This window comes from Candida metapsilosis (assembly GCF_017655625.1).
Source record: "Candida metapsilosis strain BP57 chromosome Unknown scaffold2, whole genome shotgun sequence".
Classification (NCBI taxonomy): domain Eukaryota; kingdom Fungi; phylum Ascomycota; class Pichiomycetes; order Serinales; family Debaryomycetaceae; genus Lodderomyces; species Lodderomyces metapsilosis.
In genome coordinates, this window is record NW_027138160.1 from 2,706,041 (window position 1) to 2,717,815 (window position 11,775).

Below are 11,775 nucleotides of genomic sequence, written 5' to 3' on the forward strand. Positions count from 1 at the left end.
GCTTGGTTATAAATTTGACAGTAAGGTACATATTATAACAACAAAAAGGTAAACAAAGCACAAAACTGGCCTCGTTTATTAGCACAATAAAATATTAGAATAAAAAATATAATACTTTTTGACTTTTATATTCTTTTATTCTTTCTTTGCCCATTGTTTGATTGACAAATAACCATTTAAGAAATTTAAATTTAAATTTTAAAAATTTTAATTTTATTTTATTTTTATTCTTTCTTCTCTGGGTCATTCATACGCACCAAAAAAAAAAAAATAAAATCGGAAGAAATACAAGCCTCCCCCTCACAAGACAAAAGGCGGAATTTATTTCATCCAGTGGTAAAGGGTTTTTCTCTCTCTCGATTCCTTTCGCCCCAAAAGGGAATTTAATTTTTCTTTCGTACTAGTGTTCTCTCACCGTCTAAATATTTCTTGGTTTTTTTTAGCTCTATCTGGATAAAGATCGGGCGGAGCATATATCTATTCCGGTAGAACATTAATCCAATAGTTTCAAAAAAGAAACTGAAATTAATCGGAACTATAGGCTAGATACGAAGCGCCCCGTTGGCGCCAAAAAAAAAAAAAAAAAAAAAAGAAGATTAACCCAAGAAGCATATAAGAGAATTCGGGAAAATACTTAAAAGAGAAACAAGTTTCTCTTTGTGACTGTTGAACAATTTCACTCTTAACTCAGTTATATTTTCATATTTTCAATTCGACTGTGTAAAGTATCGGTTAATTTCTCGCGAAAATGACATAGGCTTTATCCAGGCGTATACTCAGAAAAACAGAAAACGCAGATCAAAAGAAAATTAGACTAAAACAGATGCAGAGGATGTCTGTCAGTTGCAGAGATTAAGGCGCATAATTTTTTTTTCATTTTTTTTTATACTTTTTTTTTAGTTCTGTAGGTTACAAAAGAGGCAACTTTTTACGTATAATTTGTTAGCCTAATTATGTCATAGAATTTAGTTGCTTGGAATATGAAGCTAAGCTCATAAATGAGCTCATTTCCAAATTGATTCTAGGCTTTGCAAATTTAGACAGTCTAAGATTCAAATTGGGGATGCGTCTGGGTGAAAAAGCAACATCAGTGATCATAGTAGCTGGTTAAAACGGGAACAAATAATCACCCATTTTCCATTTTGTACTGCATACTTGCAATTAATGGAACTGCTTTGAATGTGAGTTTTTTTTTTTTTGGCAGCTACTTTTATTCCTTATTCAATTGATTGGTTCAAACACACTGTTACTTAAAGAGTATGAGGGAAGATAGATAGGCCAGTAACTGGGACCACCTGTTCCTATTCAGATCTATGATCAAGAAGTGCTCAAACTAGTATACGAATTAAAAAATAGTTCACAAATGCTGGCTCAATCTGTATCCAATAAAATCTTCAGTAAATAACTCAAAAGTGGTCTAATATGTAATTCCACCTGCCTTTAAAACCACAAAGAATGCAAAGCAAGCAAAGAAAGCAAAATAGGGTGGTTAGTGGTTTGTGGTTTGTGGTTTGTGGTTTGTGGTTTGTGTATTATGTTTTCACAAGAGAATGTTATACAAAAGGACAGCGTTTCAAAAGAGAATGCATAAATTAAAACCTAATACAGTAGTAAGAACAAACATCACTTACTACACAAAAATAAACAAAACATTAAAAAGTTTTTTTGCTTTAAATTAAATATTCAACAATCTTGTCATGCATTCCATCACCTCGTCGTTTACCGAAACAACTCATAACCATTGTTAACCATTTAAATTTTTCCATTAACTTCTTCTTTTTTTTTTTTTTCTCTTGTTTACACAAATTTGAGGGTTTTGAGACAATGAAGAAGCAAAATTTCATCTCCTGATTTGGGATATGTGAAGCGAAAGCCCTGTCGTGTCAAATTATGAACCAAGAAAAGGCAATCGAATTTTCTAAACGAACATAGCGAAACACACACACACACACACACAAAAAAAAAGTGGACCCACCAGATGAAAGCAATTATGGTTCGATCTACACCCTCTTAGATTAATTTTAAAGCAAAGTCTAAAGCAAATATATGTATTTTTTTCAGACTAACGCTCATGAGCTTTGTTTACATCAATTTAAAATTGATGCAAAATGGCGCAACTTTTGATCGTTCCTAAGAATCTGATTCCATGCACAGCCTAAAAGAAAAAAAAGAGCTTAAATTAGAGATGAATCCATGATCAGCTCAAACCCTTTTTGAAGACACAATAATTTAGACATTGCATGTAAGAAGAACACGTAAAAAAACGACAAAAATACGCGTTTAGTATTGCAAAGCTTGTTTGAGATCGACATGTAGAAAAAAAAAAAATGGCTCGAGTTTTACTTAGAGGTAGACTATACTATTACAACAGACACGAATTTATGCTTACTTTGGGAAATAAAGATCTTGTGCAAAGGGTCCTATTATTTGCAACAAACGTTGGTTGCCAAGTGCTGTTAGGAACTGAAAAAAACTAGTTTTGTGCAACACTTTATGGGAATGATATAATAGACTGTGGCGGACAATTGTAAGGTAATAAACAACAATCTAGTACACCTTTATCACGGAATAGCTGAAAACCCTCGGGGTTGATTGCGTTAGATCGAGTTACTTTTAACCTTGAGTACCAAAGGAATATTGAGAGTGGTTGAAGAAGTTAGTTTTCACAAAGCTCTTTGTAGCAAATATATATTGTTGAACTAGTGACTTGGATCACCTACATACACAGAAAAGGAGACTTTCCAATGCCCGTCGGTTACTCTACAGAAGCAAACACTGAGTTCAAGATCGACCTATACCCTAACCAAATGAGCTAGCTATGCAGCACAAGTATGTAAGTATCTTCCCTCGATCTACTTTCCCTCCCAACCGCAATTGCAAAATTGAAACGTAGATCAGCCATAATGCATTTTAATCAACGCGTTTCCATTTCTTAAAATTTTTCGTCACCACTTTCGGCATACAGTAGATCGGATCAATTTCATCAAGATCGAACTTGGCATGGTCGATTAAGCTCAACCCTGTAATTCCAAAACAGGTATGATATATATCAGTTTGGTTATCAGGGCGATCACTGATCCCTCCCTCAATAGGATCCTGACAACTTAGGATAAATCCCTCCAATTTATTCAAATTGACCCAGTGCGCTCTCCCTAGGATGGATAACGTGGATAAAACCCACCAACTATAACACACATCCGGTAATTTTTCAGGACGACCGTTAAAGCCACCCGAGGGCAAAACTTGACGTTCGCTTAACCAACTGCATATTCTTTCAGCTGACCCGTTGCTGGCAAGAACGTCTAATCTATCCATTATCGCGAGTGCTCCAACGCAAACAAATGCTTGTGCTGCGTGAGATTCCGAGCCGGGAACTAGACCAAATCCGCCATCAAAGTTTAAACAGTTCATGATAAAATCAACAGCAGGATCCACCACATCCAAAGTTAACTCATCAAGCAAAGAGAGAGCTGATATCGCAGTGTAGGTGAATCGCGTATCGACCTCACCAAACCTATCACCTTGAAAACTTCCATTGGACAATTGTAAGCCTTTGATGAATTTGACAAGTCGTTGTTTCTGATCTTGCTTCAACATGGATAAATCCAAATCATAAATTTTCAATATTTGAAGCGCTGATAACGTTGAAAGTATATGAGCATCATGCTTGGGGAAGGAACCAAATGCACCAGACCTATCATCCCAACAGCTCAATACATATTCAATCACCTCTGGTTGTGGAAGTGTTATTTCATTGAGGCTCTTCATGGTGATCAACGCCGTCACACCCCAATACAATCCATTCATACGTAGATGCTCACTAAGCCAATATTCATATGAGCGATTGGATTCTTGGTCTATTATAAACTTAATGTGTTTCTCCTTGTATAAGGTTTCCGTAGATGATGTCATTTGATACAGAAATGATGGAACACTCAATCGGTTGGGATTACTTTTATTCCGCACACGCAAAAATTTTATCTATACACGCTACCTTAAAAGTACAAATCCTTAAACTCAAACTTTTTTGAACTTGGCCAGTACTCCAAATAATTCAATTTCCTGCTACCTTCATGGATAGCCAGGGCGAGATTGACCACTTTACATCCTTGATACACGACTTCAAAGTTATCAAAACTGCTATCATTTATCACAATGGCATTTGGTAAAGGTTCCACTCTCAAACAATGCTCAAACTGGGTATTAACAACTTTCAAATCTTTCTTGAAAGGTTGTAAAGTACCTTGGTCTAGTAAAGTTTTCACCAACTTCCTCGCTTGTTTAGTCTTGTTTGGGATTCTCTCATCTTTATTCTGAATTAACCTATCAATTCTCTCCTTATCATTAAGCTCGTCCATCTCGTCATCTCCATTCTGTTCAAGCTCTTCCACCGGAAGCATCACATCATTTCTTTTAAACTTGCTCATTAATGTATCCTTGAGTATCACCAACTCTTGTGAAAGGTAGCTCATTCGCGTGGGATTCCAAGCTAAAATCAAGTTCCCACGAGGCAACAACTTTTCCAATCGATTGATAAAGACCTTGGGAATTGAAGCTTGCGGAAATGTATTTAAGCATGCTGAACCAAGTGAGTATGTGGACTGCCATGGGTCATTGTCTCCCGGGATAAGTACAATTTTGCATCGCTGTACAATATGGGGGAATTCACCTAATAGCTTTGCAAATTGATCAAAATTACCCTTGTATAACTCAGAGTTTGACAAATTGGCATCTGAAGTTGAATTAGTCGAAGTCAAAGGGCGTGATGTAAATGATCCAGTAAACACCAACGCTAAAGGTACGTAACCTTGCGTCTCCTCCGAGTCTAACGCTTCAATAATGGAATTCTCCAACCGATGTAAGAATTTTTGCATAGCTTGTAGTGTTTTATTTGAGTCAAGGTGGAGTTCACTTCCCATCATAATGATTCTATGGTTCTGTAGTGATTTTTCCAATTGCTGCAATTTCTTTCTAAATGTCTTGGGAACCTTTATAGCCTTGTTTCCTGTTGGAACCATATGCTTGTAAATTCCTAAGAAATCCACATGACCATATACATCCAAACTCTTGTCTCTTCTTTCAGCAGGAGGTTGCGCAATGTTACTAACATAAAAGCAACCACCGATATAATCCTGCTTCTGATTCAAGTTACCACCAGATGCTGAATAGATACCTTCCACCAACACAAACATTCCAATACAGTAAAAAGATCCTTGATTTTTTATAGCTTGATTCAAGTTCAACTCGATATATCCGGTGGCATCTTCCAAAATATACTCATCGGTTGAGTTTTTTGACAATAGGCCAAATAAGAGAAACTTTTGTCCGTCCCTACCAAGCATGTTTTTGATCAATGTAATTTCATTGTTTTTCCCGATTCCATCTATAGTTAATGAGTTTAAATTGGATATACTTGTCATTGAAGCTTTTTGAAAGTTTTCGTTTCTCGACAATCTATCCATGATTAGAAAGTAGCGATTATTCTGAGCCTCAACTAAAGCCTTGGCATTGAGGGACAATTTGGACAAAAGAGGTAACTTCTCCTTTGTCAAATAAACATCGAAATGCTTCCTGCTCTTGTCAAATATACTCCGAGGTTGATCAGCTGGAGAAACAAATTGAAAATAATCTTCCCATTGTAATTGTAAATCCTCTTCGATGTCTTCATCAACAATAGTATTCGTTCTCCCAGCCTTTTGCATCTGCACAACGTCATCTTTCTTCTGTATCTCCTTTAGCACGGATTTCAATCCATTACCATCAATAAATACTCCTCTATCTTCCAACTTCCAAAATTTGGCTATCTCCTCTAAAAACTGCTGCGACTGTGGACCTTTCCAATCGAAACCAAACTTTTGGCTAATCGTATCTGTTAAAATAGACAACGCTTCTGTATTCACATTCAATCCATGTTTTTTGGTCAAAGTTCTAAACACGAGCGGTCTAAGATTGGACGGCTGTAGCTTAATAGGCAACGCAGTAGTGGCATGTGCGGTTGTTAGGTCTATCATTAGGTGCTTTCGCTAGTAAGAACTTTGCAAAACCATACGCGTCTTAAAAAAAAAAAAAAACAAAAATATAAGTGAGAGTTTATTTACTTTTCGCTACCAAATTAGTATGTATATTACAATAGATATTATCTAGAATATTTCCAGTTTGACTCGTACATATATGTCATTTATATTAGCATCACTGTCTTTAAACTCTTCCAAAACTTTACAATCGTTTATGAGCTCTTTAACTGAACATAACTTGTAGCCCAACTCGTTTAATCTCTTCAAAGTTAGGTACTCAGCTAAAATGCGCGACTGGCTTGCATTGCTGTCTTGTTCTAACTGCAGAATAATCTCTTCCGACTTGTTTGAGGAATCTGTTAAAAACTTATGTGCTACCTCGTAGTACTTTTCACAATCTTCAAGTCCAGTAAATTGAAATGATTTGGTCATTTTTTCCAATGTATTTATGTTTTCCTCAATATTGGTCTCTGTTTTAACAAACTGTTGTGGTCTGGCTGGAGGGGGTTGAACCACTCTTCTTAATGCCTCAATCTTTTGTTCAATACGGGAAGATTTGATAAAGTACTTGTTCACTTCTTCAGCTGGGAGTTTGGCAGCACGGAATCTATCTCTTAATGACATTTCCACTTGCATCTCGTGGTTTTTCCGAACTTGGAAATCAAGATCTCGACTTGCCAGCTTGAGTTCAAACCCAGTATCAAAAAGTTTTTCATCCAATTCTCTAATCTTTTTTTGAAGTTTTGAGTTTTCATCCTTTTGTAGATGTACTTCTTCTTCGTGGATTGATTTCAAGTGAGATAACTCCTTTTCGTGAGATTTCCGTAGCTTAGAAATTTCGACTTCCTGTGCAGATTTGAGCTGATTAATCTCCTCAGCGTATTTGCGCTCATTATTGATTCTCAACTGATCAGCCTCGACACTTTTCTTAAACAAGTCATTCTCAATTTCGTCTAATTTGGCAGTGTATGCGTCATGAACTTTGCTCAACTCTGATTTCAACTTCTTATTCTCCAATTCAACATCCTCCAATAGCAATAACACCTTCTTGTGTTCTTGTTCTAAAGTTCGAAAGTTTTCCAATGCCCAAAGTCTCTCCTTTTCTCTCGCACGAGACACTACCTCATCTACTTCGTCAAAATCATCTCTCCCGATACTGTCACTGAAGCTCACCTTCTTTGCACGAGGCTTCTCAAGAAAACTGGGTGATTCACGAAGATTATTGTCATCAGAGTGTTCATTCGAAGTGAAATAGTTGACTATTCTTGACAAGAACCCGCTATTATGAGGACTCTCAGTGGTAGGCTTTGAAATTCTGTACTTATCTTTCGAAGTGTGTGATGCTAACCTGCTTCCAAGTTCGGTCCTTGGCCGTCTAGCATTGAGTGATTTAATAGGAGAGCTAAATAACCTTGAATGCTTATCATTCTCTTCCTTGGAGTTTAAACCATATTTTGCCTCTAGGTTCTTTCTCAATCCATCCAATTCGTAGTTTCTTGAATATCGTTTGAAATCGTTTGCATCATCCAAGTCACTCCTCTTCAATCTTGTATTCAAATAGTCCGATTTGAGTCTATCAGGAAGCAAAGATTCTCTTTCATTAACCGTATCCGAATACAGTTTATACTTTGCTGTAACTGGCTCATATTGTGCTTTCTCATTAGCCAATTTATCTCTCAAACCACTTGTCGCTGATGAGAAATTTGTATATCGATCGGATGAGTACTTTTCTCGATCAAGCGATGATAATTGTGGATATAAGGAGCGCCTGGGTGGTGGACTCGTACGGTTTTCCGTGGCCCTTCTCGATGACCTGTATTTATCTAACAAATCCGACATATTGAGTAGGAAGAAGCTTGTGAGAGTTGGGTGGGTTTGTTTTGTTTTTGTTTACATTTTTTTGTTCCTGGCGCGTCTTTTCAAGACAGAGTTTCATTTTCCATGACATTTAAAGTTTGCGACATTCAAAAAATCAGTTTTCTATCACTTTCTATAAAATCTTAAATAAACTGAAAAAAACAGACTCAATTCCTCAATGTCATCGAGCTAGCAGAAGATTCCAAATCCTCTTTCTTCTTGACAGGTGGCCTTTCATCAAGAGCACATAAACCATTATCCTTGACAAAGCATGTTGTGATCACACAGATAGCCATGAGTGGAATCAACAAGTAGAAATAATTCCTCAAAGCTTTGGTGTATATGTCCCTAATTTCTTTTGTTTCAGCAGCTGATAAAGTATCCACGTTCACCTTGCTATAAATATGGGCTTTGACATAATCAATTGTCAGTTGACTCAAGGAGGTTGATGAGTCAAGGCCGTTCAAAGAGCTAAGCACCGAATTACTCACAATGGTTGATCCAACAGCAATACCAACACATCCACCCAAGGATCTCAAAACGTTTCTAGTGGATATTGCAACTGCCCTTTCTGCTTTCTTACAATTAGCTTGTGCTGCCACCATCGAGGGTTGGAAGGAAAATCCCACACCGGTACCCATAATCAACAAGATCAATACATTAATTCCATCCGGTAAACTAGCATTCCAAAGGACCAAAAGGCAACAAGCCAAACACCAGAGAATATAGCCAGCCACAACGACATAAAAGTAGTGGCCACTGAATGTGATTAGTTGACCAGCAACTACCGAGAATGCAGCTTGACACAACACCAAGGGTAACACAAACACCGATGTTTGGATTTCATCTTTACCTTTGACTATTTGGAAATAGTATGGTAGATAATATGTGAAACTATAGTATGTTGCACCAAAGCAAAAAGTGGCCAAGTAGATTAAACACAATGACAAGTTCTTGAACAATCTTAATGGAATCATTGGAAGCTTGGCTACTTTACCTTCAATACCCAAAAACAAAATCATAAATACACCACCAATGGTGAACATAACGATAACAAGGGTGCTATTCCAAGCATAAGTGACACCACCACCGTTCAATGGCACCAAAATCAAGGTTAATCCAATAGTTGCACTGAGGATTCCAAAGTAGTCAATACTCTTGAATTTTTCTTTTCTTGAAATGACATCGTTAAACTTCTTGTTGTTTTTCAATGAAAAGAATAATACGATGTTGACACAAAAGGCAAGGGGTGCGAGAAAGTAGTAGTAGCTTCTCCAGCTTGACTGTTTGATAAATCCAGCCATGATGAATGGACCAACAGCATTTCCAATACCGACACTGGATCCTAAGATACCTTGATATTTACCTCTATCTTTCAACGAAACAATATCACTCAAGATGACCATACACAAACTTGATACACCACCATTTCCAATTCCTGCCAAAGCCCTAAAGACAAAGAACTCAATACCATTACGAGCAACTGAACAAGCAATATCTCCAACACACAAAATCATGAGGCAAGTCATGATGACATTCTTTCTACCAAAAATATCAGACAACCTACCAAACAAAACCTGACAAACAGTGTTTGCCAATAAGGAAGCAGAACCAGCCCAGTTGATCAGTTGTTGGGCGTTCAAGTCCTTACCAATTTCTGAAAGACCAACGGTGATACCAGTTTGATCAGCAAAACTAACAAAGTTGGCCAAAGACAACGTTAGTAGAATGGTGATAATTTGAGATGTTGGCAATTGGTTAAAATGAGCATCACCTAGTTTATCAGCTAGAGCTTTTGCCTCCACTGGTTGGTTGCCAACAATAGTATGCACGCTTTCAGCTGGAGTTGTAGGAACGGTCTTTTCAGAGTATCTCACTCCAGTGCCATCCTCAAACTTGATGTGTTTGTCCTGTGAGTATTGAGTTTCAGTTGATGAAGTGCTGTTATTCCTATCTTGATTCATATTTGTTGACATTGTTGGAGTTTAATGGGATTACATACCACGTTTATGTCAGAAGGCAAATTTAGCCACTCTTATAGTATAAGAAATCAAGGATCAGTTCATCATGGAAGGAAAATATCGGGTCTTGACCATGTATGAGAACAATAAACCTTTCAAAAAAGGGAGAAGGGGATTTACTAAATTTTCTTAACTACAGGGCGCCCCCAAATGCGCTCACAAATTAGACAAGTATAATTTCTTATGCCTTCTATTGTTTGGTGAAAAGAACCAGTGTGGTTGGAATTAGAATTGTTATTGTTCTAACTTTTTCCTTATTCTTTTTTTTTTTGCAATCATAGCCCCAATGAGTGTACAAAACTGAATTTGAAATAATGTGAAATGCGCTCCGGTCAAACTTTGTTTGCAAATGATCAGTGGACACAGTCTATTACATGGAGTATCACTATCTTGAATGTGATATCTTAAAGAAATTTTGGCCAGTCAATCAATTTGGTATTACACATCTGATAAGAAAAATTAAAGTTTAGATTGTGCATAACGTTCCATACACTATATCCGTTTTGACTAGAAAAAAAAAAAAAGACGTTTTCCACGTTGATGTTGACTTAGCTTAACCTTTGCTGTCAACGGTGACTTTTGTGTATCTCCTGTTTAGATTCCGAAAATTGCCATACACCTATTTATCGCACACTAATGGTTGTCCTAAAGGAGTTTGTCTTTTCTTGAGTCGTTTTTCTGAAACAAATGAAGTTTTGTGTAATCAATAACTGCCACACTATTGGCTAAAAAACCACAGCCATACTATTGAGATTGCACAAAAACTGATAAACACAGAGTGTAATTATGACAATGCACATTTCAAATATACAATAGAGTAAAAAAGAAGACTTTGTTGATATAAATTTTGGAATTTCAGATGCTGTTCAGGAACCCCCAGGGGGTAGATAAAATCTAGCTAAGCCAAATTCTGGAGATCCACAGTGATTGGATCACCGAAATATATTTCCCCTTGCATATGCATGTTGTTTATGAGGCAGCTTGAGAAAACTCTAGAGGAAGAAACGAATAAGGGAAGCTGGTACCCATTATTCATCTCTTTGGTAGGATTACACGTGGTTTAAATTTGAGTTATTTTTAGATCAGCATCAATGATATAAGGGTGAAATTCTTAAAAATTTGGCAGAAAACAAAAACCGAAATTAAGAAAAATACTCGCAAACGTTTGATACTGAATGACTAATGCTACTTGTTCTATTTTGAATTGACGTTATTTTACTTTCGGTATTTTTTTGACAGGGTGCCAAACTTTGTTGGTTGTGTTCTCATTGAGGTTCCGGTAAGAGCGATGTAAGGCACAGGTACTGGGCTCTTCGGCTTATAAAAGTGAAAAGTCTCTCTCTTTGAGTGTTTGATTTTCCTATTGTTAGTTTTCTTTCAAGTTTCTAATCCAATCGATGAACAGGAAAGGACACCGGTTCGGAAAATATAATTAGTATTCCTGCATCTAATACTGTAGCACAAAACTGTTTTATTTTCTTCTTTCCGTCCTGTCACTGAAAAAAAAAAACGGTTTTGGGAATATTGAAAAGGGAGGCATTTGGCAACAATTAAGTGGTAAGAGTGAGAAACAATCACTTAGCTACTGCCATAACAGCATCTACATGTGTACACAGTCATAATTCGAGCTCTTTCAGAAGCAATCAAAAAAAAAAAAAATTGTTGTAATCCAAACTGCATAAAAAACCGTTATGCACAACGGACTAAACTTTGAAAGTGTTAGAACGTCTAGAAGCGCCTTATCATTCCATTCTCTAAATAAAAAAGTAACTGCTATTGTTCCCACAGCTGAAATTCCTATTGTTATGTAACTCCTATAGCCACTTTGGACTGTTTCATAGCAATTATAGCACGTTTTATTCAAAAGCGCAATTACACAAAAC

General features: G+C 36.8%; 4 protein-coding genes across 4 annotated transcripts; all 4 read right to left on the minus strand. All coding sequences in view use genetic code 12, as the record gives it.

Moving 5' to 3' along the window:
• Nucleotides 1-2,910: 2,910 nt before the first annotated feature.
• Nucleotides 2,911-3,912, minus strand: BET2 (Rab geranylgeranyltransferase; the record flags this gene model as incomplete). Its single annotated transcript, XM_067691570.1, has 1 exon — nucleotides 2,911-3,912. The coding sequence occupies one exon, from the start codon at nucleotides 3,910-3,912 to the stop codon at nucleotides 2,911-2,913; it is 1,002 nt and encodes a 333-aa protein (XP_067549923.1).
• An 83-nt stretch (nucleotides 3,913-3,995) lies between these two features.
• DPB2 (DNA polymerase epsilon noncatalytic subunit) lies at nucleotides 3,996-6,011 on the minus strand (the record flags this gene model as incomplete). Its single annotated transcript, XM_067691571.1, has 1 exon — nucleotides 3,996-6,011. One exon carries the CDS (start codon nucleotides 6,009-6,011, stop codon nucleotides 3,996-3,998), a length of 2,016 nt encoding a protein of 671 aa, XP_067549924.1.
• Nucleotides 6,012-6,140: 129 nt separating this feature from the next.
• On the minus strand, nucleotides 6,141-7,853 carry I9W82_002690 (uncharacterized protein; the record flags this gene model as incomplete). The annotated part of the gene is made up of 1 exon (XM_067691573.1): nucleotides 6,141-7,853. The coding sequence occupies one exon, from the start codon at nucleotides 7,851-7,853 to the stop codon at nucleotides 6,141-6,143; it is 1,713 nt and encodes a 570-aa protein (XP_067549925.1).
• Nucleotides 7,854-8,038: 185 nt separating this feature from the next.
• On the minus strand, nucleotides 8,039-9,847 carry I9W82_002691 (uncharacterized protein; the record flags this gene model as incomplete). Its single annotated transcript, XM_067691574.1, has 1 exon — nucleotides 8,039-9,847. One exon carries the CDS (start codon nucleotides 9,845-9,847, stop codon nucleotides 8,039-8,041), a length of 1,809 nt encoding a protein of 602 aa, XP_067549926.1.
• Nucleotides 9,848-11,775: the final 1,928 nt, after the last annotated feature.